The sequence below is a fragment of the Gopherus evgoodei genome, chromosome 10 (genome assembly GCF_007399415.2).
Source record: "Gopherus evgoodei ecotype Sinaloan lineage chromosome 10, rGopEvg1_v1.p, whole genome shotgun sequence".
Taxonomy (NCBI): domain Eukaryota; kingdom Metazoa; phylum Chordata; order Testudines; family Testudinidae; genus Gopherus; species Gopherus evgoodei.
Genome location: NC_044331.1, coordinates 65,397,045 through 65,422,785, shown reverse-complemented (window position 1 = coordinate 65,422,785; position 25,741 = coordinate 65,397,045). Strand labels below are relative to the sequence as shown.

Sequence of the window (25,741 nt, the reverse complement as noted above, 5' to 3'; positions counted from 1 at the left end):
TAAGAATGCTTGATAGAGATCCTGTAAGTGTTTGTCTCTGTCTGAGGGATTGGAGCAAATGCAGTTGTATCTTAGAGCTTGGTTGTAGACAATGGATTGTGTGATGTGGTCTGGACGAAAGCTGGAGGCATGTAGGTAAGTATAGGGGTCAGAAGGTTTCCGGTATAGGGTGGTGTATATGCGACCATAGCTTATTTGCACTGTAGCATCCTGGAAGTGGATCGCTTGTGTGGACTGGTCCAAGCTGAGGTTAATGGTGGAGCGGAAATTGTTGAAATCCTGGTGGAATTCCTCAAGGGCCTCCTTCCCATGGGTCCAGATACCTATCTCATAGAACTGGAAGAGACCCTGAAAGGTCACTGAGTTCAGTCACCTGCCTCACTAGCAGGACCGAGTACTGATTTTGCCCCAGATCCCTAAGGGGCCCCTTCAAGGATTGGGTTTAGCAGGCCAATGCTCAAACCACTGAGCTATCCCTCCCCCTCCTTGTAGTGCCAGTAGAGTAGGGACGCTAGGGGACTGTTATAACCTTATTCCCAGATTTGGACCTTAGCGTCCAAAATATGGGGGTTAGCATGAAAGCCTCCAAGCTTAGTTACCAGCTTGGACCTGGTACTTGCTGCCACCACCCAAAAAATTAGAGTGTTTTGGGGCACTCTGGTCCCCCTGAAAAACCTTCCCTGGGGACCCCAAGACCCAAATCCCTTGAGTCTCACAACAAAGGGAAATAATCCTGTTTCCCTTCCCCCCTCCAGGTGCTCCTGGAGAGATACACAGACACAAGTTCTGTGAAACTACGCAGAGTGATTCCCCCTCTCCGTTCCCAATCCTGGAACAAAAAGGACTTTCCTATTCCCCAGAGGGAATGCAAAATCAGGCTAGCCAATTCAACACACACAGACCTCCCCTGATTTCTTCCTCCCACCAATTCCCTGGTGAGTACAGACTCAATTTCCCTGAAGTAAAGAAAAACTCCAACAGGTCTTAAAAGAAAGCTTTATATAAAAAAGAAAGAAAAAATACAAATGTTCTCTCTGTATTAAGATGACACAATACAGGGCAATTTCTTAAAAGAATATTGAATAAACAGCCTTATTCAAAAAGAATACAAATTAAAGCACTCCAGCACTTATATTCATGCAAATACCAAAAAAAAGAAACCATATAACTTACTATCTGATCTCTTTGTCCTTACACTTAGAAACAGAAGATTAGAAAATAGAACTACTTCTCCAAAGCTTAGAGACAGCAGGCAGACAGACACAAAAGACTCAGACACACACTTCCCTCCACCCAAAGTTGAAAAAATCCGGTTTCCTGATTGGTTCTCTGGTCAGGTGTTTCAGGTGAAAGAGACATTAACCCTTAGCTATCTGTTTATGACAGGGACGAGAGCTGAGGAGGCGTTGTTCTAAGTCAGCCATAAAAATGTTGGCATATTGTGGGGCCATGCAAGTACTCATAGCAGTCCCGCTAACTTGAAGGTATCAATTGTCCCCAAATCTGAAATAGTTGTGGATAAGGACAGAGTCACGAAGTTCAGCCCCCAGGTTTGCCATGACATTGTCGTGGATACAGTTCCTGACAGCTTGTAGTCCATCTTTGTGTGGAATGTTGGCGTAGAGACCTTCTACATCCATAGTGGCTAGGATGGTGTTTTCTGGAAGATCACTAATGGACTGTAGTTCCCTCAGGAAGTCAGTGGTGTCTCAAAGATAGCTGAGAGTGCTGGTAGCGTAGGGCCTGAGGAGATAGTCCACATAACCAGACAATCCTGCTGAGCAGTTAAGGTTTCAGTTTGAGGAAAGACTAGCAATTCAACACATTCAATTTAATATAGAGTTTTCATTCCATTATAGTGGGCAGCTTATAATTTAGTGCAGTTGAAATATTAAACTACAATTGCTATGATACACATTTTCAAAATTATTAATGATTTATATTGTGCTAGCATCTTGGTGCTCCAGACACAGACTAGGATCATTCCCCTGTGTCATAAACAGATAGCTAAGGGTTAATGGCTCTTTCACCTATAAAGGGTTAACAAACAGTGACCTGCAAACACCTGACCAGAGGACCAATCAGGAGTCAAGATACTTTCACATCTCGTGGAGGGAAGCCTTTGTTTGTGGGTTTGGGGTTTGGCTTTGTTCTCTCTGGGTCCTGGACGGGACTAGAGGTGCAAATAGGTTTCTGCCAATCTTCCTGCTACAGTCTCTTATCTATTCAGAATTGTGAGTAAGAAAAAAGGCGGTTATAGTCTTTTAATTTGTTTTCTTATTTGCATATGTGTACTTGCTGGAGACAGTTTCTTTCTATTGTTTATAAGTTGAAAGACCCTGTAACTGTTTACCATCTAAAGTGCAGAGATAAACCTTTTACTTTTTTTCTTTTTTTATTAAAAGTTTTGCTTTTAAGACCTGTTGATTTTTCTCTCCTAATTAAGGCTCAAAGAAATTGAGTCTGTATATACCAGGGAATTGGTGGGAAGCAAGGAGGGAAAGCTTAATTTGTATTGCCTCTGGGTGAGGGGGAGAGAGAAACTTGATCTCTCTGTGTTGTGTTTCAAGGAATTGATTCACGGTATCTCCTAGTGTACCCAGGCAGGAAAGATCTGGGAGGAGGTAAAGAGGTGGGAGGGAATGGTTTCCCTTTGTTGTGAGACTCAAGGAATCTGGGGTCTTGGGGTTCCCTGGGAAGGTTTTGGGGGGACCAGAGGGTATCAGGCCCTAAAAATTCCTGATTGGTGGCAGCACTACAGAATCTAAGCTGGTAATTAAGCTTAGAGGACTTTATGCTAGTACCCATATCCTGGACGCTAAGATCCAGATTTGGGAATTATACTTGGCATGGTGGCAGCGTGTGGGAAAGATAAGAATCCAAAAGCCAGTAAGATTATTAATTTGCTTCTCTGCTAGTTGGTTATAAGCAGAGGGAAGGGGTTAATTTTTTTAAACTACAACCAGAGAATTTTTTTTTCCTTGCTTAGATTCTGTAATCAGCAAGGGACTTCAGCACAGGCTTAACTTTAAGCATGTAAGTAGTTCCATTGACTTCAATCGAAGTATTCACATATGTAAAAAGTGACACTTGCTTAAGAACCTTGCTGAGTTGGATCATCATTAAATAAACAAATGGATAAAAGAGAACCTCAGCATAGAAAGAATATAAGGTTGAAAACTAGAGTAACCCACTCACAACCAACCCTATGTCCTTATCCCAAAATAGAGCAAGTCTCCATGGTATAGGCTTTGGATGGCATCAGTGGATTGAACAGATTCCATGCGGAGTTGTCTGGGACCAAACAGGGCAAAAATGAATTAAGAATAAGATACTGACAGGTTAAGCAGAAGAATGGTGATATTTTATAAGTGACAACACTGATAACTATTCAGAAAAGTATTTTAAAATGTAGATTTTGCTTTGCTTTGTTGAAAAACATCCTTTCATAACTCAAATTCTAACTTGATATCTGATTAGTGCAGAACATCCCACTGCACACGTTTTAATAAGATGTCATGGTTGATAACAATCCCTCATGTTTTCTATTACTATCCTGGCCAGAATTTGGCAGCTTATTTAAACTTGACAATTTCAGATTAATTCTCCCCAGCTGCCCCTCTGTTCTCTAAAACTACAACTGGTTTTTATGTCTGAAGAAATATCAACTTCTGTCATTTTTACTGGGCTGATCATACTCATTGCATTTAGCATGTTAAGGATCTGAAAGATATCTTGGATGGTATGGAAACAGAAGAACACATAGAGAAAGCATGTGAATAGCAAATGAAAGCAAGCAAAATGTATATTCCACCAGAAAGTCAATTTACTTAATACATATAGCAATTATCAAACATTTTTTCCTAACTTTTAGACTTGAATAAAGGAAATCATACAGTAATTACGTGACCCTAACATATTTAAGTGTAGTTAACCCCATACCCTTCATTTCCTTTGAAATGTTAAAAATCCTACTGCAATGCTCTTTGCTCTGCAAAGCTGTGGTCTTTCCTTATGGTTCTCTCCTGCTACACTATCTCAAACACTGAAATCTTGCACATGACACAAAAAGTCCCAATATCCTTTGGTAGGAGGAAGGGAATCTTTCCTTTAAAGATGAGCAGCATCAGGCCCTTAATGAATAATACTTCAAAAGGAGATAGCAATACATAAAACCACATGGGCCCTGGATCCACAGCTATAGCTGAGGCAGCAGGGCACAAAGGTTGCTTTAAGTTACCTTATCACTTCCTATTCTGGGGTCATTTGGGCATCAGGTTTACCAACAGCAGCCTATCCAATCTGTGTTAGCGCTAACACCTGACCACTGCAAGAGCAATTTCAGACGTCAGGGGTTGGTAGGATACAGGGACACTCTGGCCACACCACCACCACCTGGGAAGGAGGGAGTGTGACACTTTCTCTGGGCATTCAGAGCTGTAAGTCACCTTGTTATGCCACTGCCTTAGTGAGAGAGATTTGCTGGTGCTAAACTGAGTGACAACTCCCTGACACCCCAGTTTATTAACCAAACCAGCCCTTACTTTGCATTGCACCCCAATACCCTGAGACTCCGGAAGAGGATTCTTCTGCAGCATCATCCCATCACTGGACAACATCAGAACGTATCAAGTACGCTGCCACTAAAGAGATAGGCTGGTGTGAATACTATCAGCTGAAGATTTATACTTTCCTATAATATTACAGCCCAAGATGAATTTATAGTAAAACCAAGAATAATTTTATTAAAAGTGAAAAGTGATAAGCAAAAGATAATAGACACCGAAAATGGTAACAATAAAACAAAAGTATAACTATTTCTAGTAATTAAAATTCAACTTATCCGGCTACAGTCCTGTCTAAGGCAGTTTCTCACCTAAAGCCATCTCTACCACCAACTCCCATGGCTGGGGATCCACCCTTCAGAGAGATACAAGAGAGACTGATCTCATTGTTCCCTCAGTGATGGATAGGGGAAAAAGACTTTTTGGTTTTCTCCTCTGAAAAGTATTGTTGGTTGTTCCCCAGAACGCTGGCACCATGGCCCCTTTTCCCATCCCCTACATGATTTGCTTTTCCTGTTGACTTCAGATGCAAATATAATTCCCACAGACTTTGGCTTACCCTACTCCATTTACATTTGAGACCTAGGCAGATGGGCATATCAACATTTCTTTCTCTGGTACAAACTTATTTACCAACTCTCCCTGGTTATATGGCTTGAGCATATTTTTAGTACATACGTACAACTTTTTCATTATTACCCCTACATACATCACACAACGATGATGACCAACGTGATATGTTCTCATTTGATACCATACACTGAATTCTTTATAGATAAATACCATGACAACTATGTGTTAGCTGTAGTGTGTTTCTCAGGCCTGACAGAAGTCGCTGCTACATGACAGTGAGCCCTTTTTGCCAGTCAGCACTGAAGGGCTCTTAGGGTCACAGGGAGAATGGTGTAGAATCAGCTCTATGGTGCCTGAGTATCCCCTAGCTGGGAGAAATTCTCCAGTAAACAGACCTGCCTAAGAGGCCTGGAATAGCACAAAGCAGCCCTATCCTAGAAGGGAAACATAGCCAGCTCTCGAGAGTTTCCTCTTCTGGCAATTATAAAATACAAGTGAAAAGACCTAAAAAAGAAACTAGAAGTTAATTAATTTTTTTTAACAGAAGTTGATTAAATGTGTCTGAGAGGAGTAAGAACATTTTAATAATTTATCAGCTATAAAAAGAAATGCAGTAACAGTTACATACAGAGAGTCTTTCACTTAATAGTTGCCAGTTCAAAGTCAGTTCAGATTAGTGTGGGCAGAGGTGATGCTAGAGATATTAGTTTATCAACATGTGATTACTATTATTATCTGTATTACACCTATGCCCAAAGGACTGGAGACCCTCCCCATCATGCTAAATGCTGTACAAAGACCATGACACAGGAACTGCCTCGAAGAGCTTACAATCTTTCATTAAACACATTTTTATTTAAAAAAAACCAAACAAAGCATAGACAAAGCTTTGTGAAAGGAATTAAACAAAGGCAAAGTGACTAAGGTATCATTTTTTAAAAAATTGTATATGCAGTCCTATAAACACATGCACAAATATATAAATGACACACATAAACTACCTCTAACTGCCTCTCTACTAAGCAGCTTGTGCAGGCTTTTCTCTCCTTTCCAATTTTAAGTTACCCAAGCCTATTATTTTTCTAAGCACAACCTCCGACTCTGTTTACACATTTAGTATTTTTTAAAGTTTGAAAATGAAGAATTGCCCTTCTGTGCCACAATTTATTGCTCTCAGCTCAAAAATCACCCAATGTCCATTAAATCTTTGGGGTTAGTCACATTTCCAGTGGACAGTGATTCACCTTATCATCAATCTCAGAAGAGAACTGAATTGACTGTGGAGAATGAGCTACTCTCACTACTAGAGATGTTGCCTTCCAGGTCACAGTAGAGGCATGCTGGCGGGAAAAGCCTGGTAAAGCATGAACAGCAGTTACTTAGGCTGTGTCTCTTCTGTGGATAAACAGAAGATGTTAGCCTCTCTAGAGTACCAATCTAGGGGTACGTCTCCACTACGGGATTATTCCGATTTTACAGAAACCAGTTTTTTAAAACAGATTGTATAAAGTTGAGTGCACGCGGCCACACTAAGCACATTAATTCGGCAGTGCGTGTCCATGTACCGACGTTAGTGTCGATTTCCACAGTGTTACACTGTGGGTAGCTATCCCATAGTTCCCGCAGTCTCCCCCGCCCCTTGGAATTCTGGATTGAGATCCCAGTGCCTGATGGGGCAAAAAACATTGTCGGGGGTGGTTCTGGGTACAGCCTCACCCCTTCCTCCGTGAAAGCAGCAGACAACCGTTTCGTGCCTTTTTTCCTGGGTGAACTGTGCAAACACCACAGCACAGCAAGCATGGACCCTGCTCAGCTCAAGACTGCAATCGTGGACGTTGTAAACACTTCACGCATTCTCATGCGGTCTATGCTGAAGCGGGACCTGCAAAACCAGGCGAGGAGGCGGCAGCTACGGCAGCGCGGCGATGAGAGTGATGTGGACATGGACTCAGAATTCTCCCAAACCACGGGCCCCTGCACTTTGGAGATCCTGCTGGTAATGGGGCAGGTTCTAGCCATAGAACGCCGATTTTGGGCCCAGGAAACAAGCACAGACTGGTGGGACGGCATAGTTTTGCAGGTTTGGGACGATTCGCAGTGGCTGCGAAAATTTCGCATGTGTAAGGACACTTTCATGGAACTTTGTGACTTGCTTTTCCCTGCCCTGAAACGCCAGAATACCAAGATGAGAGCAGCCCTCACAGTTGAGAAGCGAGTGGCAATAGCCCTCTGGAAGCTTGCAACGCCAGACAGCTACTGGTCAGTCGGGAATCAATTTGGAGTGGGAAAATCTACTGTGGGGGCTGCTGTGATGCAAGTAGCCAAAGCAATCATTAAGCTGCCGCTACGAAAGGTAGTGACTCTAGGAAATGTGCAGGTCATAGTGGATGGCTTTGCTGCAATGGGATTCCCTAACTGTGGTGGGGCAACAGATGGAAACCATATCCCTATCTTGGCACCAGAGCACCAGGGCACCCAGTACATAAACCGCAAGGGGTACTTTTCAGTGGTGCTGCAAGCACTGGTGGATCACACGGGACGTTTCACCAACATCTACAAGGGATGGCCAGGAAAGGTTCATGACGCTCGCGTCTTCAGGAGCACTACTCTGTTTAAACGGCTCCAGCAAGGGAATTACTTCCCAGACCAGAAAGTAACAGCTGGGGATGTTGAAATGCCTGTAGTTATCCTGGGGGACCCAGCCTACCCCTTGATGCCATGGCTCATGAAGCCATACACAGGCAGCCTGGACAGTGGTCAGGAGCTGTTCAACTACAGGCTGAGCAAGTGCAGAATGGTGGTAGAATGTGCATTTGGCCATTTAAAGGCGCACTGGCACACATTACTGACTTGCTCTGACCTCAGCCAAGCCAATGTCCCCATTGTTATTGCTGCTTGCTGTGTGCTCCACAATCTCTGAGACAGTAAGGGGGAGATCTTTATGGCGGGGTGGGAGGCTGAGGCAAATCACCTGGCCGCTGATTATGCGCAGTCAGGCACAAGGGCGATTAGAAGAGCACACCAGGAAGCGGCACGCATCAGAGAAGCTTTGAAAACGAGTTTCATCATGGGTCAGGGTATGGGCGGTCTGCTGTGTTTGTTTCCCCTTGATGAACACCCCCCTTGACTGACTCATTCCCTGTAAGCAACCCACCTTCCCGCTTCGATTACAGCTTGCTTTCTAAGGAAATAAAGTCACTATCGTTTCACACGTACACAAAGATAAGACGATAACCTAAATATAAAGTCAAAATAATAATATATAATTTGATACTATGCTATAACTCAGGGAAATTAGTGGATTTTGACAGCAGTGGAGGTTTATGTTAAATACACCTCACCACTAATGCCCACACACAACTGACAATTTTGTCTAGTTCTGAGAAAGCAAGCTAAAGAATTCTGATTAATGTTTTCTTGATCAAACTCACTCATCCAGATGTTGGCTAACCATTCCAGTAGTGCCCTCTGATGCTGGTGCCTATAGTTTAATCTTTGACTGTGTTATTAACAGAAAAAATAATGCACCCAGAATGTATCCACCAGATATGCCAAGAGAGTAAGGCATGGGACTGTAACAGACTTCAATTTATTTCTAATATAGTAACTTAAAAGAAAACATGTGGCTGGATTGAATTAGCCTATGAAGGTAGATTTAAAAAGTGAAACCTGTGTCTCCATCAAAGAAAACTTCTTTGAAGTTAGCCCCCTCCCCCCCAGTGATGTGAACTCCTGGGAAGAAACTATAGCTAGGAGTAGCTTAGGGTTTTTTCACCTTCCTCTGCAGCAGGTGGGTGCAGGTCACTTGCCAGGATTATCTGGGTATATCTCACAATAACGGGGGCCTTTGGCACAGTGCACCTCACTGCCTGTGTCAAATTTTCTGCCTGTGTCAAATAATTAGTTTAGTCTCCTAAACTAAGAGGAAACATTAAAAGGGATCATCTAAAGCAGACATGGGCAAACTACAGCCCGCGGGCCATATCCGGCCTGTGGGACTGTCCTGCACGGCCCCTGAACTCCCGAAAAGGGAACCTAGTCCCTGTCCCCTCCCCCGCTGTTCCCCTCTCCCCCGCAGCCACACCACCGCGCAGGCTGCACTCTGGCCTGCCGCTCCCGCTGGGCAGCATGTAGAACGCAGTGGCTCTGGTCGGGTGCTGTGGCTGCAAGCTCCTGCTGCTAGTAAGGGGGCGGAGAGCGGGGGAGGGTCAGGTAAAGGAGGAGGGAGGTCCTGGAGGGAGCAGTCAGGGAGGAGGGGGTAGTTGGATGGGGCAGAGGTTCGGAGAGCGGTCAGGAGATGGGGACAGGGAGGGTTGGGAGTGGGAGTCCCAGAGGGTGTGTCAGGGATGTGATAGGGGTTGGGAGGGCAGTCGGGGGACAGGGAGCGGGGTGTGTGTGAATAAGGGGGTGGGATCCTGGGGGGCAGTTAGGGGTGGGTGTTCCTGGGAGGAAGTGGTCAAGGGATGAGGAGCAGAGGGCAGTTGGATAGGGGGTGGGAATCCGGGGGGGGGGCTGTCAGAGATGGGGGGGTGTGGATAGGGTTTGGGACAGTCAGGGGACAGGGAGCAGAGGGGTTGAATAGAGGGCGGGGGTCTCGGGAGGGGGCAATGAGGGGACAAGGGATGGTGAGGTTGGATGGGTCAAGGGGCAGGGGGGCAGGCTATTTGAGGAGGCACAGCCTTCCCTATCCAGCCCTTCATACAGTTCCACAACCCCATTGTGGCCCTCGGGCCAAAAAGATTGCCCACCCCTGATCTAAAATCATTAGCAGAGCCAGGACTGGAATCCCAATCTCCCAGTTCCCAGACTCATGCTCTAACCGCAGACCACACAGGAAATATATGGTAGGACTGCCCCATCACCACTCCTGTGCCCTAACCACAGGACCATCCATGCCATCCAATAGGGAGTTATACTCCTTACGATCAATTCACCTCAGCCAGAGCCATTTTTTTTCAAACATGTTATAATAAGAAGCATGATCATTAGAAAAGGCTGAATTCAGCAACTTAGAGATACAAGACTAAAAATGAGAATATGCAGAGAATGAAGAGTCCTACTTCTAGGGCTTGCCTAACAAGATGCTAGTGTCAAATTACTTGGCACATTATGACCTGAGCAGCACTTCAGCAGACATTAAAGATTAAGGATTTATTCCTTCACTTAACCAGATCAATTAGCATATGTAATCACAATGAAGCTGAAGTGCCATAATACTTTCCTGTTCTAGTGATTTTAATTTTTTCTAATTAACATATGAACACAAATGCATTGATCTAAAACAGTGAAAGCATAAACATTTGTTCATTGGTCCATTATCACATTGCTAACTGATCAAGTTAATCAGGTTCTACTTGTTTTTCGATTATAAACATTATTAGACAAGACTTGTTTCATTTACTCTCTAACAGCTATATCCAATTTACAGTTGGAGATAACTGAAGCATGTAAGAGGTCACAGCATGTACTTACACTCAGCATACAATTCATGAAGCACAATTAAACACCTGCCCTAATAGTCTATCATATAGTGGACTTTAAAAGATTCAATTTATATTACAAAGTGCATATCAAGTTAATAACAAGCAGTAGTGTCACAAGGAAGTTACAGAATGTAAGCAAGTTTTCTCAAGGAAACTCAGCTGCACGAAAGATTTGAGGTCAGATTCTCAGCTAGTGTAAATCTCTCAGCTTCAATGGAATTATGCTGATTTACCCCAGCAAAGAATCCAGCCCCTTGTATTTGACATATTAGTCTGTTGTAGCCATTTTCAGTTGGCAAAATAAAACTACTATTATGAAATGAAGAGGGAAGCACTGTATCGTATGTTAAATCAAAATGCAGCACATAGAATCATCACAGCCTGTCCATCAGTCATCTCCCACAGAATGGCAAAGGGGATCAGCGAGCTAAATGGAAATGTGTCCTTTCAGCGGTTTCAGCTTTTAAGCAGTCCTGATTTTCAGATCATCCCCAATTTATTTATTAATTTACTTAGTTCATCCTCCGTCTCACCTTAGATGGCAATTCTAGTCCTCTTTGGGCCATTTAATAATGTGAACTAGACACATTGAAGAGGAGAAGGTACTAGGTGTCCAGCAGCAGGGTTCCAGAAAAGACAACTTTGCTAGCTGATCCATGCAAAAAAATTATATTTCAGAACTGGGGTTTTTCCAGTTTAGCGATTCAACCAAACCACCTTAGTGAAGGATGTAGGTTTGAGTGCAGACTAAGACAGACATACCATGTCCACGTAACTGGAAAATGGCAACATCATTGATATTCTGAAGCTAACAATGTATGCTGCAAGTGCATTAGTGGACAAAAAAAGTCAGCCCCTGACAAGACTGCCCATTATATATTAACATTTATTACTTTTATAATAGAAATTAAACCTAAAGCCATCAAATTCAAAATTCACTTTGCACTGGATACTATGGGCCAGATAGTCAAAGGTACTTAGGCACTTAAAGATGCAGGTTTAGTGGGATTTTCCAACAGAGGCACACAGATTTGAAAATCATGCCTCACCCATCCACTAACATTCTTTGAGGGGGTTGACAAGCATGTGGACAAGGGGCATCCAATGGATATAGTGCACTTAAATTTTCAGAAAGCCTTCGACAAGGTCCCTCACCAAAGGCTACTAAATAAGTTGCCATGGGATAAGAGGGAAGGTCCTCTGATGGACTGATAACTGGCTAAAAAGAAACAAAGGGTAGGAATAAATGGTCAGCTTTCAGAATGGAGAGAGGTAAATAGTGGTGTCCCCCAGGGCTCTGTTCTGGGCCCAGTCCTATTCAACATATTCATAAATGATCTGGAAAAAGGGGTGAACAGTGAGGTGGCAAAATTTGCAGATGATACAAAAACTACTCAAGATAGTTAAGTCCACAGCAACTGCTAAGAGCTACAAAAGGATCTCTCAAAACAGGGTGACTGGGTAACAAAATGGCAGATGAAATTCAATGTTGATAAATGCAAAGTAATGCACATTGAAAAACTTAATCCCAACTATACATATAAAATGATGGGGTCTAAATTATCTGTTACCACTCAAGAAAGATCTTGGCATCATTGTGTATAGTTCTCTGAAAACATCCACTCAATGTGCAGCGGCAATCAAAAAACTGAACAGAATGTTGGGAATCATTAGGGATAGATAATAAGACAGAAAATATATTGCCTCTATATAAATCCATGGTACACTCACATCTCAAATACTGCATGCAGATATGGTCGCACCATTTCAAAAAAGATATATTGGAATTGGAAAAGGTTCAGAAGAGGGCAACAAAAATGATTAGGGGTATGGAACGGCTGCCATATGAGGAGAGATGAGAAGCTGAAAAACAACCTCCAGTTATGACTTCCCGACTTTCTTCCCCAGCCCAGATTAAAGCAGCCAGAGGAGACATTAACTTGTGCTAATGCACAAAAGTCCACTAGGGACCATATGTCATCTGAGGCTAGCAAAGTACAGTGCACTCCAGCCCCTGAACCAGGGTCGGGGGGAGAGATAAAGGTGAAGGAACCAGCTATGCTGGCTCTACATCCTCTGGGGAAATGAGACTCAGACCTCAGTGGTACAGGAGCCAAATTAGTGATCAACATTGCCCAAAAGAGTCACAGTAGTGTGAATTCACTATTTACTATTATTTTACACACACATATATATAATTCTCATAGCAAAATGACTGACCAAGTATTATTTTATGAACTACAATTGGTTAATAACATAATAAAAGCATCCTGACTGATTGTTAATTAAATCACACAGTGTTTTAATACCATGTGTTGCAAAGTGCCTCACGAGACACAGTAACTAGCCATTTGTGGCTCAGGAGACTCAGTTTGAGTACCACTGCTCTAGAGACTCCTCTGCATTGGGAGAATTCTCATTAGGAGACTTGCATTTGGTTTCTGCTTCCTTTACTAAGCAGTGCAAGTATTGACTGTAGTCCCTTAGCCCTTTGTGAGGTTTTTTAGGCTGAAGAGGTTGAACAATGCTGCCTTAAATGTTCAGAAACTGAGAGGTTTGCCAAGAAGCACTAAACTACGTGAATGGATGTTTGATTAGCAACTAGTGATTTGGAAGAGGTCTTCCATGGATTGATGGAGTGTGTTCTGCCTGAGTAATTGCACTCTTCCACCAAAAGCATTCCAGACCTACACCATCCTACTGATCCCTCCTCCTCCTCCCCTAGAGAGGGGGCCTGAGTCACTTCTAGCTCTATTCCACTCCCAACATTTCCTCCTCTGATAAAATGCCCCAATTCAAACCACACATGCCTCATTTCTAATTCCTTTGCTTTCACTGCCCACACCAGTTCTGACTCCTGCAAATAAGTAAATATTGTCTTAATTCTCCACTGATGTCTCCTGATGCTTGCCTGACAAGTACATGGCAAGAATTAAAGATGGTTCTGGCGGTGAGAAACTGAAGTGGGTTGGGATTCACCCAAAAGAAGAGTCTCAACTTACATTTTTGCATTCCCTGAATGCTGGACTACAGGACCCATCTGCAACCCACTTGTTTTGTGGAAACCCTTTTTCTGTATGCTCTATTACACCATTTATTGCAAGCTGGCAACAGGTTGAATTTCCAGTTCATGGTAATCTGTTTTATTTTGGTCAGTTATAAAACAGTGAATCTTCCTTCAATTTATCTATTGAGATCTCTTTTGCGGTAGATAAAATATCACATTTTAGGACATTAGAAAATTAGTTCATAAAAATAATGGAAATGCTATTTGGCAGAAACAACTTTCTAAGACTATGTCTACACTACCGTTGTAAGTCGATCTATGCTATGTAACTCCAGCTATCTGAATAACATAGGTCGAGTTACTATGTGGTCTACAATTACTCTTCTCATCAGTGGTTGAGTACTGGGGTTGACTGGAGAGAGATCTGACACGTCTTCACCAGATCCGCTAAATTGACTGCCAGTGGATCGATCTCAGAGTGTCAACCCTGGCTGTAGTGCAGACCTGCACTAAGGGTTAAAAAAGATTAAAATTATAATTTAAAGAGGAAGATTTAGAGAACTCAATATATGATAATTGGAAAGTTGCAGCAAAGCAGTGAAACAAGCAAATGATCCAATCAATAGCATTTTTGTGCTTTGCAGGTTAACATTTTTGCTATACCAAATTATGCTGACATAATATGCACATGGAAGTCTTCAGGGAGAAAGTTTTCAAGGATCACAATACATCTAGTTATAAATATCTAAGGAGCTTGCAGAAAAAGTTATTTTTAGTAGTATCTATACTGCAACTGTAATTTGTAAAATTCTTGATTTAGTGCCACAATACTAGGTTAACTATTCTTGGTAACACTATTTCTGATTACGTAATCAAGAAAAACTTTTCAAAATAATGTTCTGAGTATAAATCACTTTTAATCAGCATCTACATACTGAGACATTGGCACTGATTATTTAGCTCCTTTAATGGCATGTGTAATGGATAACAAGTGTTTTGCTTGATTGCTTCCTAGCTTAGCTGATCAGGATTCTATTCAATCACTCCTAGCTGTTGGAATCCTGAGACTTCTTGGAGTCCCTGTTCAAAGGTCTTGACATCATTTCGACCAAAAATCTGTGGTGCTTTAGAATTCAGTCATCGTCAAAGCTCTACTTACTTCATGTGTTCCTCCTAGTTAAAAATGTATTTAAGATGGGTAGGATTTTTTGTTTGTTTTTTTTAAACTGATTGAGATGGAAGTTGAGCATAGAAAAATTTAAATACAATCCAAGAGAGCATAGATAATTATATGAAGTCAATGGATGCTAAAATATATTCAAACTTTAATCTGTCATTCTTAAGCAAAAACCATACTGGGAAAACAACTGCAGTATTCTTCGATTAACATTATTTTTTGTCAGCTTAAGTGGCCGCTGAGAGCAGGCTTGGGCCCCAGTGAAAATTTTTTTCAGGCCTCCCCCACAGCAAGGGCGGACCAGCTAAAGTGGCCCAACGAAGCCGGGCCTCCTATCAGACTGTTGGGCCCTGGTAATTTGTACCGGCTTCTCCCCATCTCGTTGGCCCTGTTTAAAACCACAACTGAACTAGAGGGCTCGTATCAAATTTGATATATCAATTAGAAATATTAATGGGCCAAATTCACAACTGTCAGACTTCTTCTTATGTCTTTGGTGATTTATGTCCATTGAGAAAACATATTTTAGCCTTTCCTCCTAATATATTATGGAGCTAAAATGATTAAACAAATTGACATAAAGATCACTAGAAGAACTCCACTGTGGAAAAGCATGAAATGAAGTCAGTACCTCTTCACTACAGATGTATTAGTGTAGATCCAAATGATCTTGCGTTGAATGGTGATAAAAACAGTGAAAGCAGAAAGAATTAAAAGGAAAACAAAAAAACCTGACAAAAATAGTATTAGACACCAATATTCCAAACATGTGATGCATGTGAGTAACTTCACAAACATGAGCAGTCTCGGGCCTGGTCTACACTTAAAGTTTAGGTCGACGTAGCTAAGTTGCTTAGGGCTATGAAAAATCCACACCCTGACATTTCCACTGACAGCACTACAGTTGCTTGTGGAGGTGGTGTTCCTCACTGCTGGAAAAAGCCCTTCAAGTTGATGTCAACCCCACAGTCTAGACACAGCTATGTCAGCATAACTAGTGCCATAGCTATGCGGGTATACTCCCTGTTTAGATATATCCCCATTTTTTACATTAGAGCTACTGTGGAAGTGTCTGTTGGACTGAATTTTAAAAGTTACGTTTAAGACCTCTGATTATTGATGGTTATACATTGCAGAAATGAGGTAATTTTTTAAACATCAAAAATCAATTAATTATTCATAACAAAAAATACTTAAATTCTCAAGCAGTTTGCCTTTTGCTCCTTAATGCTGCAGAAGGTTTTTCTGCAACTTCAAGTTCTTGGCATAACAAAGTGAAAACACTTATAGACCAATTTAAGTAGTCCTATGAGGATTTCCATAATCAGGTCATTTTTTCCACTGTAATCAGTTGATGATTTAGCTTTGCTTCAGTCTAATTATGGTATCTCAGAATGACAAAAGAATGTCACTCTGATTTTTAACTGTGGTTAAAAAAATATTAAATCCAAGCATCACAATAGCCACTGGAGTCAATGGACATGTGACAAGGTTTTTTTTTTTTTTTTTTTGTAATCTTGACCCCAACCATGTGACTGCGGAAAGGAAACAAAGAACAGTGTGTTACAAGCACTCAAGTGACAATGACCTTTTTGGCACACATCCAAAGGACAGTGACGGAGTTTATGCCCATGATGAGATTGCACACACAGTCTCTTAGCCAAAGAATCATTTACTTTAGCGTCTTTGTCTCTTTCCAGTTTAGACAGAAAGACAAATTACTGGCTATAAAATGTATTTATAAAAGGCATCAGTAAATCATTCATATAAACTTAAACACATGTAAACAGAATGTAAAGCAATAGATGAGCTGTTCTAGCAGGAGCTACGCTTTCCTTTAATAAACTATTTCCTTAGGTCTCCATAAAGTGTCTAATAAGCATAAAGCAGATGTATAGAATATTGCTTCATTGATTTAAGATTACATGTTTACATTTACATAGGATCAAAGCAAGATATACCTGTACTACCTATAGTTACTAGCTATCTTTACACCAGAAAGAAGAGATGAGACAAAGGTGAAACGCCAAATGAAACTGCTCTCTCCTGCTACTACTTGGAAATTGCAATAGGCTGCTGCAAATATTTGTACAATGCATAGCAAATACACTATACAGAACATAAGTAGTCTTAGGTCTACAGTCTGTTCAGTTTAACATTCATATATTTTGTAACTAAGATGACTATTTGATAACAATTTGCCATACTCTGACAAATTTGTTTCTTACGTTTTATGATAAATCAGGGCCCTATGTTCATGAAAGATGCCAGACCAGTGATACTTAGACCTCAGTGGTTCAGGAGTCAAATTAACGATCAACATTACCCAAAAGAGCCACAGTAGTGTGAATTCATTGTTTCATTTACTATTATATATTCATATTTAAACAATGTGACAGGGGAAATATTTAGTTTTTTGTATCTGTATATATTCTCATATAAGAACGGCCGTACCGGCTCAGACCAAAGGTCTATCTAGCCCAGTATCTGTCTACCGACAGTGGCCAATGCCAGGTGCCCTAGAGGGAGTGAAGTTAACAGGCAATGGTCAAGTGATCTCTCTCCTGCCATCCATCTCCATCCTCTGATGAACAGAGGCTAAGGACACCATTCTTTACCTTTCCTGGCTAATAGCCATTTATGGACTTAGCCACCATGAATTTATCCAGTTCCCTTTTAAACACTGTTATAGTCCCAGCCTTCACAACCTCCTCAGGCAAGGAGTTCCACAAGTTGACTGTGCGCTGTGTGAAGAACTTCCTTTTATTTGTTTTAAACCTGCTACCTATTAATTTCATTTGGTGACCCCTACTTCCTGTATTATGGGAATAAGTAAATAATTTTTATTTATCCACTTTCTCCACATCACTCATGATTTTATATACCTCTATCATATCCCCCCTTAGTCTCCTCTTTTCCAAGCTGAAGAGGCCTAGCCTCTAATCTTTCCTCGTACTGGACCCTCTCCAAACCCCTAATCATTTTAGTTGCCCTTTTCTGAACCTTTTCTAGTGCTAGAATATCTTTTTTGAGGTGAGGAGACCACATCTGTGCACAGTATGCAAGATGTGGGCGTACCATGGATTTATATAAAGGCAATAATATATTCTAAGTCTTATTCTCTATCCCCTTTTTAATGATTCCTAACATCCTGTTTGCTTTTTTGACCGCCTCTGCGCACTGCGTGGACATCTTCAGAGAACTATCCACAATGACGCCAAGATCTTTTTCCTGACTCATTGTAGCGAAATTAGCCCCCCATCATATTGTATGTATAGTTGGGGTTATTTTTTCCAATGTGCATTACTTTACATTTATCCACATTAAATTTCATTTGCCATTTTGTTGCCCAATCACTTAGTTTTGTGAGATCTTTGTGAAGTTCTTCACAATCTGCTTTGGTCTTACTAAACTACTCAAGACAGTTTAGTATCATCTGCAAACTTTGCTACCTCATTGTTTACCCCTTTCTCCAGATCATTTATGAATACATTGAATAGGATTGGTCCTAGGACTGACCCTTGGGGAACAGCACTAGTTACCCTTCTCCATTCTGAGAATTTACCATTAATTCCTACCCTTTGTTCCCTGTCTTTTAACCAGTTCTCAATCCATGAAAGGACCTTCCCTTTTATCCCATGACAGCTTAATTTACGTAAGAGCCTTCAGTGAGGGACCTTGTCAAAGGCTTTCTGGAAATCAAAGGACAATATGTCCACTGGATCTCCCTTGTCCACATGTTTGTCGAGCCCTTCAAAGAACTCTAATAGAGTAGTAAGACACAATTTCCCTTTACAGAAACCGTGTTGACTATTGCTTAACAGTTTATGTTTTTCTATGTGTCTGACAATTTTATTCTTAATTATTGTTTTGACTAATTTGTCCGGTACCGACGTTAGACTTACCGGTCTGTAATTGCCGGGATCACCTCTAGAGCCCTTCTCACAGCAAAAATGACTGAACAAGTATTATTATTTATCAACTGCCATTGGGTAAATAAAGAAAGTAATAGTAAAAATATCTCAATTGGTTAATAACAGACTGGTTAATAATAAAAATCACAGTGTTTTAATATCGCATGCTACAGGAGACACATTAAAGAGCCACTTGCAGTTCGCAAGAGTCAGTCTGAGTATCACTGTGCTAGACAGACAACACTGATTGGAAAAGTCCACTATCCAACTCCCACCTCACCCAAAAAAAAAAAAAAAATGTAGAAGGGTAACAGCATACAAATTTCTGCATTCTGTCCTGCCAGAACCTGATTGGTACAGACACCATATAGAGATGAGAGGATAGATCAGGCTCTACACCCATTCGGTCCTTAGTCCCTCTGAAATTTGTAACAAGAGAAATACTTATGATGGCGCTTGTTATATGGACATGAGTCCTGAGTAGACAAAAAACTCTTTTCAGAGGCTTAAGAGCCATTTTATGTTAATGACTTTCAGGAAATACCCATGCAAGGTGAAATCCAACATAACAGTTTTATCTTAGGTTACTGCATTATTTAATTTGGTGACTGGAAGTCCTCCAACAGATGCAACAGACATATTATAGCTGGTTTCTGGAGTTTCTCCTGTACGCTCTCTCCCCTTCCCCCCCCCCCAGGGGATACTGGAAGCAACAAAATTGGAATATTAGTACAAACAAACAAACTGGGGATATTTGTTGAAAATCTCACTACAATTTTTTACTGGGAAAGTCAGACTCTTTAAAAGATGTGGCAAACCTTTATGCAATGGAGAGATTAGCAAGTGATAGGGTCCACTGCTGCAGTACTGAAATTCATGAAAGTTTTGCCTCCATTGGTGTAGGATCATGACCCTTTAGTCTTTTCTCCCTTCTGAGGGAGAGTAAGTTTTACAATTTTATATTGATTTTATAATGTTCACTTTTTAAACTGAACTCCCAAATTGAAGGAAAATCATATATGACAACCTAAGTACCAAACATACTGTATATTTTTACCACTGTGTAAGGATAATTTTGTTTGAAATTAAGTATTTTATGATTACATCATATTCTATTTATGGAGAACCTTTAATCCAAAGCATTGCAGAAAGATGACAATAAAACACACAATCAACAATTCATAAAATGTTAACAACCAGTGATCCTGAGTGAGAGCAAAATACAAGAAAATGGATGAGACATCAAATTGTAAACAACAGCAGCTGCTGAATTTGATGGCTGAATTTAAATAAACCAGTGAAGTGACCTAGAGATGAAACACCATATCTTATGATCAAATGATTGAACTATCCAATACCCTTATGTTATTTTGCTTAGTTTAACAGATTATTTCCTTAGGAAGTTTAAATTTAGTGGTTGTTTATGCTTTTCTATTATCAACGCCATGTACAGATTTAAAAAAAAAAAAGTTCTGTGGCCTATAACCCCCTAACATCAATTAGGGCTTCTAATTAAAATTGCCAAGATGTTGAGGCTTTTAAATAAGAAAACCCCATAAAGTCTATGAAACTATTTATACCCTTCCAATAAAATTATTTATCTTTTTAAACAAAAACAGTAGTTACGGTAAAGAAAATTTACTGGTCTAGTTGCAAAAGTAAGGAACAGCTAAATCTTGTAATCCATATTTGTATATATTCAGCTGTAGCCTGCTTCAGTATATAACACTAGTCTGATCCCATGGTCCTGCAACAATGGGTTAGAATTCTACTCTCTGAATTGTATTAGGGCATTTTAAGATAGAGTATATTACTTTTAAGAAGAAGGTTCTATTAAGCATTAGAAAGATCTCGCTGAAGATTTTCTATTAGGCCCGAAACTAAACTCCCTTTAGGTACTCAAATGCATGGCTATTCTTTGGTTCTCTCCTGGCTGGAGTCCCTATACTGTTTATGAAAGTAATACTTTTGGTGAAAATACTTTTGCATGTCCTCTTAAAAATTTTATTTCATTCTAACAGCAAATTTCTCTAAGCCACAGGAAGAAGTTACTAACAGAGAGGCAGAGCTAGCATGCATGAATGGCACAGGGAGTCAACTGGAGAGGTCAGAATACTACTTCAAGCATGGGCTTAGAAGCACACATCAATGAGAACATGATACTATACAGTACCTAATACTATGCCCGACTGTAAAGCTAAGGTAATTGTAGATCACATCTAAAATTTAAAAAGAAAATGGGAATATGATTACCAGTGTACATTTTTAACAGTCTTACCTGGCATACCATGTATGAGGTCACCACACAGTACAAAGAATTTTGGCTTGGGGTTTAACTGGTTAATGGCTTGCACAGCTTGCTCTGTTAATTTGATCTCCTCTTCCCATTCATCACCTCCATTGTCACAGTCACCAATTGCCCAGGCTTTCATCAGTCCAAACTGAGGATCTGCTCCTTGGATGAAGTAGAATGGGGCTTTCCATTGACATTCATCATCTTAAAAAATAAATAAAATAGTAAAGTCTTAAAGAGAAAGGAAATTTTCCCTGTATTATCAAGGTGAAGAGTAACTTTCTTTAAATGAAGGTCATTTTGATACAGTAGGCACAGTACTTTAATAGAGTAAGCACAAGCATAATATTTCCCTATAACAGATTAGAGCATTTGTATTTATTGTATTTATGCAATGCTGACATGTGGCTACATGATGACTAAAGAAAAAGAATACCAACAACAAAGCAAATGCTGCTTAAAATGTCAGGACTACAACATAGCTCAATAGCGTGGGACATATGAGATTCATTTTCAGTTATTGCCTTTTTAATTAAATTAAAAATGCACACTACATTTTATGGTGTCAGAAGGAACACACTTAAATTATTACTATGTTAAATGCTTTTTGCTCTTACCCTACTAGAGAAAGCTTGAAAAATTCACTCACTAGTGCAAAGCTCTTGCTAGCTACAGAGACATCCCCTGTACAGGATGCAGGACAGCAACCCAGTAGGAATTGCAGCATTCTTTCCTCATTCCCCGCAGCTCAGGGCTGGCCCACGCCAGCTGAATTGCTCTTATGAGACTTGGGCAGGAACCTTCCTAGGCTCGGGCTGGTACACTCTCTCCTCACTGGGTCCTAGAGCCCAGGCTTCTAGCCTGAGCCTGGAAGTGACACTATAAACAAACAGCCCTGTAGCCCAACCCCCATAAGGCCAAGTCAGCTGGCACAGGCCAGCTGCAGGAGCCTAACTGTGGTATAAATATACCCATAAGGTCAACTGGCAGTGAGGTCCAGGCACACCACCTTTCTCCTTGACTTGAACTTTGAGCTGGTAATTTTAATTCTCTGGCAAATTTTTCAAGTCTGCTTTCATACATTTCAGTTGTACTATTTAGACTTACAAAAGGCTCTCCCCACTCCCATAACATTACCATGACTCAAAATGCTACACAACATTTACTACTATACTTTGAAATATTATAAAGAATTTATTTCATTGCTTGTTTTTTATTTGCTAGCTTCGGTCATTTACATTGGGTCTCAAAGTCATTAGTGACAACTGGAACGGTCAAATGGAAGCCTTAATTTAGGATGCTCTTAATGGCTCCTGACTGAAACCTAGAATAAAAATATATAAGCCTGAAGGCAAACTAAAATGTTTAGGGCTTCCCCCACATTCCGCTTAAGACCAGAAACTTAGAGAAGAAAGAATGGGATTTTTGTAGTTTCAGTTAATTTTTTGTACTTTTGTGCCTCAGATATCTCAGTAACGAGTATCACAAAAATAGCTTAGATAATGTAGATAGCAAAGCAGGCTAAGGAAAAATTTCTCATTACTCGTCCATGAATAGCTAAGACCATATTCTGTTAGAGATGAGAGAACGTGGGTGTCCCAACTTTTCTCTAAACTACAGTACAAACTTTTCAAAAGTATACTGTTGCTGCCCTGATTGTCTAAAGGCATTTCCTTGCATTCCAAGTGTTTGGTTTTGGACTACTGCAGCTGGGTTTCTTCCTTTTATGCTCTCCTTTAAGGTATGTGACTCTCACTTTGGGCTAGTCTACACTAGAAACACTACCATGGCACAGCTGCATCGAAGTTCTCCTGCTGACATAGCGCTGTACGCACCCGGTGTTTAGGTCAGTGGAACTTATTTACATCCCTGAGTGACATAAGTTGTACTGACATAACCTGTGGTGTAGACAAGCCCTTTGTCTTACCCCTTTTAGTTTTATCCTTGCTTTAATATCTGCAATTAAAACATTCACTAGTAGCTGTCTGGAGTCCTGGAGCTTGTTTATTATATAAGTGGATAGGTTTGTTTTTATTAAATTCATGATGAAAAACCCACATTCTACCACTATAGTGCTTCAGAATAAGGAGAATTCCATTTCCACCAGAATTCTCTCTGACTAGGGTTACACAACATAATAGTTGGAATTGTGGTAACTGCAATACTGGAATTAAAATATAATAAAAAGCTAGCTTAGAAACATGCTCAGTGCCCCTGGAACTACAGATTCAAATGTTATCAAGGTGAGCTCAGAACTTCATCCTTCCAAGGTAGCTACACTGATTTCTAGGCAACCTACAGCAAGTCAGGTTTTTCAGATAAGCTCTTAAAAATCAAAAACAATTTTCAAAAAATTAGGCTCCTAAACCCAAAGTTAGCCAACTAAATAAATGGCCTGATTTGGGGATCCTTTAAGAGGAAACACTTTAAAAAAATTGTTTAACAACATTAAAACTCAAACACAGACTGGCAAAAGTAACTGCTCTCCTTAATGCACGCCATTCCACTTTCCCCTCCTTCAACAGCAAAAGCAAGAGATATCAGGATCAGTTCTGAGTTATTAGCTGCTGCCGTTAGCGCCACATCTCTTTGCCAAATGTAGGTTCCTACATTTCACTTAATTTAAAATGTAATTGTTAAATAAAACAATTTATAGTCAGCTAACATCTATCAATTCATACAGTCATCATCCTCTTGTATATTAATAATACCTCTAAATCTCACGTTTTACAGACTGAAAACCTTTATCCATTAGTTTTTAAATCTGAAATACAACTTTTAACATTTGCAAATTAGAAAACTCATTCAGACAGGTTTTTATTCAGAGCAGTGAAATGATCCATCAATCCATCTGTTTTCTATAGAATCCTTTTGGAACTGGCTGAATGACACAACATAATTTAGGTTTTTATTTCATGTGTCTTGCATGGAAAATGAGAAATACGACTGTCATAAAAATCAGTTTATGTGCTGCATCGAAGACATTGTTTAGGCAGAGAAATCAACTTAAAAAAATCTAAGAGAAAAGCTATAAAGATGAGTTAAGGAAGCCTGCATCTCTGAGGGTTCTAACTCAGCAGACATGTTCTGTGACTTAGTAAGGAAAAGGAGGGTTTGGAAAAGCTATTCAGTTTGGAGGAGTAATTAGCTTTCCAAGGTCAGGCTGTCTGGTGCTGCTTGCTCCTGCTCAAAGTTTCTCCATTCTGCTACGCAATGAAAACAGACCAGATTCCTCTCAGGTTTCATTGCTGCTGGTGAGAACTCTGTAGCCAGCTGTGAAACTGATAAGAACCAAATCAGTTTCACTGCTGCCCTGGAAAGCTCCACACAACACAGGAGACGCACTACAGGAGAATACAAAAGTGGAGTCTCTGGGAAAAGTAGAGTATAAGGCACCCCATCAGAAACACTCATGCAGCAGCACGGAGGAACAAGGAGAAAGTACTTCTCTCTTCCAGAAGCTAGAGAAGGCAGAGGGCTTCAATTTTATCAAACACATACTAAACAGAGTTTTACACAAAAATGAACTACCCGAACAGCGTCAAACAACTTGAGCTACGCAGTTGGCTCATCACCTGATTACTGTCCCTGACAACAAGGACATCTACTTTTTTCATACTAATTGGTTACTGGCTAGTAAATTTAGTCCTCTACCTTATATGTGTATGAAATTCCCATTATTTAAATGTACATGCATTGGTATGAGTGATGTGGGGATACATTAGAAAAGAGAAGTTCAGTATACAGAGAGATTCTATGAGGAGAAGTGGCAGAAGAACTTACAATAAAGAAAGGGAAAGAGACACGGGAATCGAAGGATTGAGAATAAACAGAGGAAAGAGAAACTGAAATGATGCAGGAAAAGTTACACCATTACCTATCATAAGAAAGAAAAAAGAAGAAATTGAGTGATGCCAGGAAGGGGAAGAAGATACATCAGAACTGAGAGCTGCACTAAGCAGGGATGGGCAAAGAGTATTTGGTTAATATACTGTTTGATTAAAATTATTCAACAATGCCACGGAAAACAGTCAGCTATATTTTTGTGTTATTAGCTCAGCTACACAGTAAACAACAACAATGAAGATCAATACATAATATATTCAACACTTTTCTGCTATTTGATCAGTCCAAGTAGTAAGTTCCTTTTTCAGAAAAATAGGGCTTATTTACACAGAGCTCCACCAGTTTACTAATCCTTAATTAATACTTGGTGCAATTTTAAACCCATTTGGTTACACTAATGCAAAAGGCTGTATATTGGTTTAAACCAGCCTTATTATACTGTATCTTAAATTGATTAGGAACAGATTTAAGATAATCCAAGATAAAGCACTCTTTACACACAGTTTGCACCAGTTTAGTGTAAACCTCTGCAAAACCCTGTGTGAAGAAAGGTTATTCATAAATAAAATGTTCATAGACAAAATTACAATTAGACACTGCACAGCAGTTTTGTGCTTCAAAACTGCAATGGGCAATGGCTTTTTTGAGAGTGTGCAGGTATCACTCTAGCCAGGTGTTTCAGTCCTCAATGCTAGTGGAGGTCAGGTACATTCTTCATACCCCTTTGGGTAGGTTATATAATCACAAACACAAGGGTTATTCAAAGGGCGAGCAAATGACTAGAGGTTCCACATCAGTGAGCATCCTTTCCATCTTAGTTGAAAAATCATATAATTTAGCAGAGTCCAGAGAATTAAAAACTGGCTTGCCAGCTCCATGGTGG

General features: G+C 40.4%; 1 protein-coding gene across 3 annotated transcripts in view; it reads right to left on the bottom strand.

Annotated features, from left to right (window-relative positions):
• Window positions 1-25,741, bottom strand: part of CPPED1 (calcineurin like phosphoesterase domain containing 1) — a 95,637-nt gene that overhangs the window by 60,071 nt on the left and 9,825 nt on the right. For all 3 annotated transcript variants that reach the window (XM_030578506.1, XM_030578504.1, XM_030578505.1), the window contains exon 2: window positions 20,998-21,216. In XM_030578506.1, coding sequence (XP_030434366.1) covers window positions 20,998-21,216 — 219 coding nt within the window. The remainder of the gene's footprint in view (window positions 1-20,997; window positions 21,217-25,741) is intronic.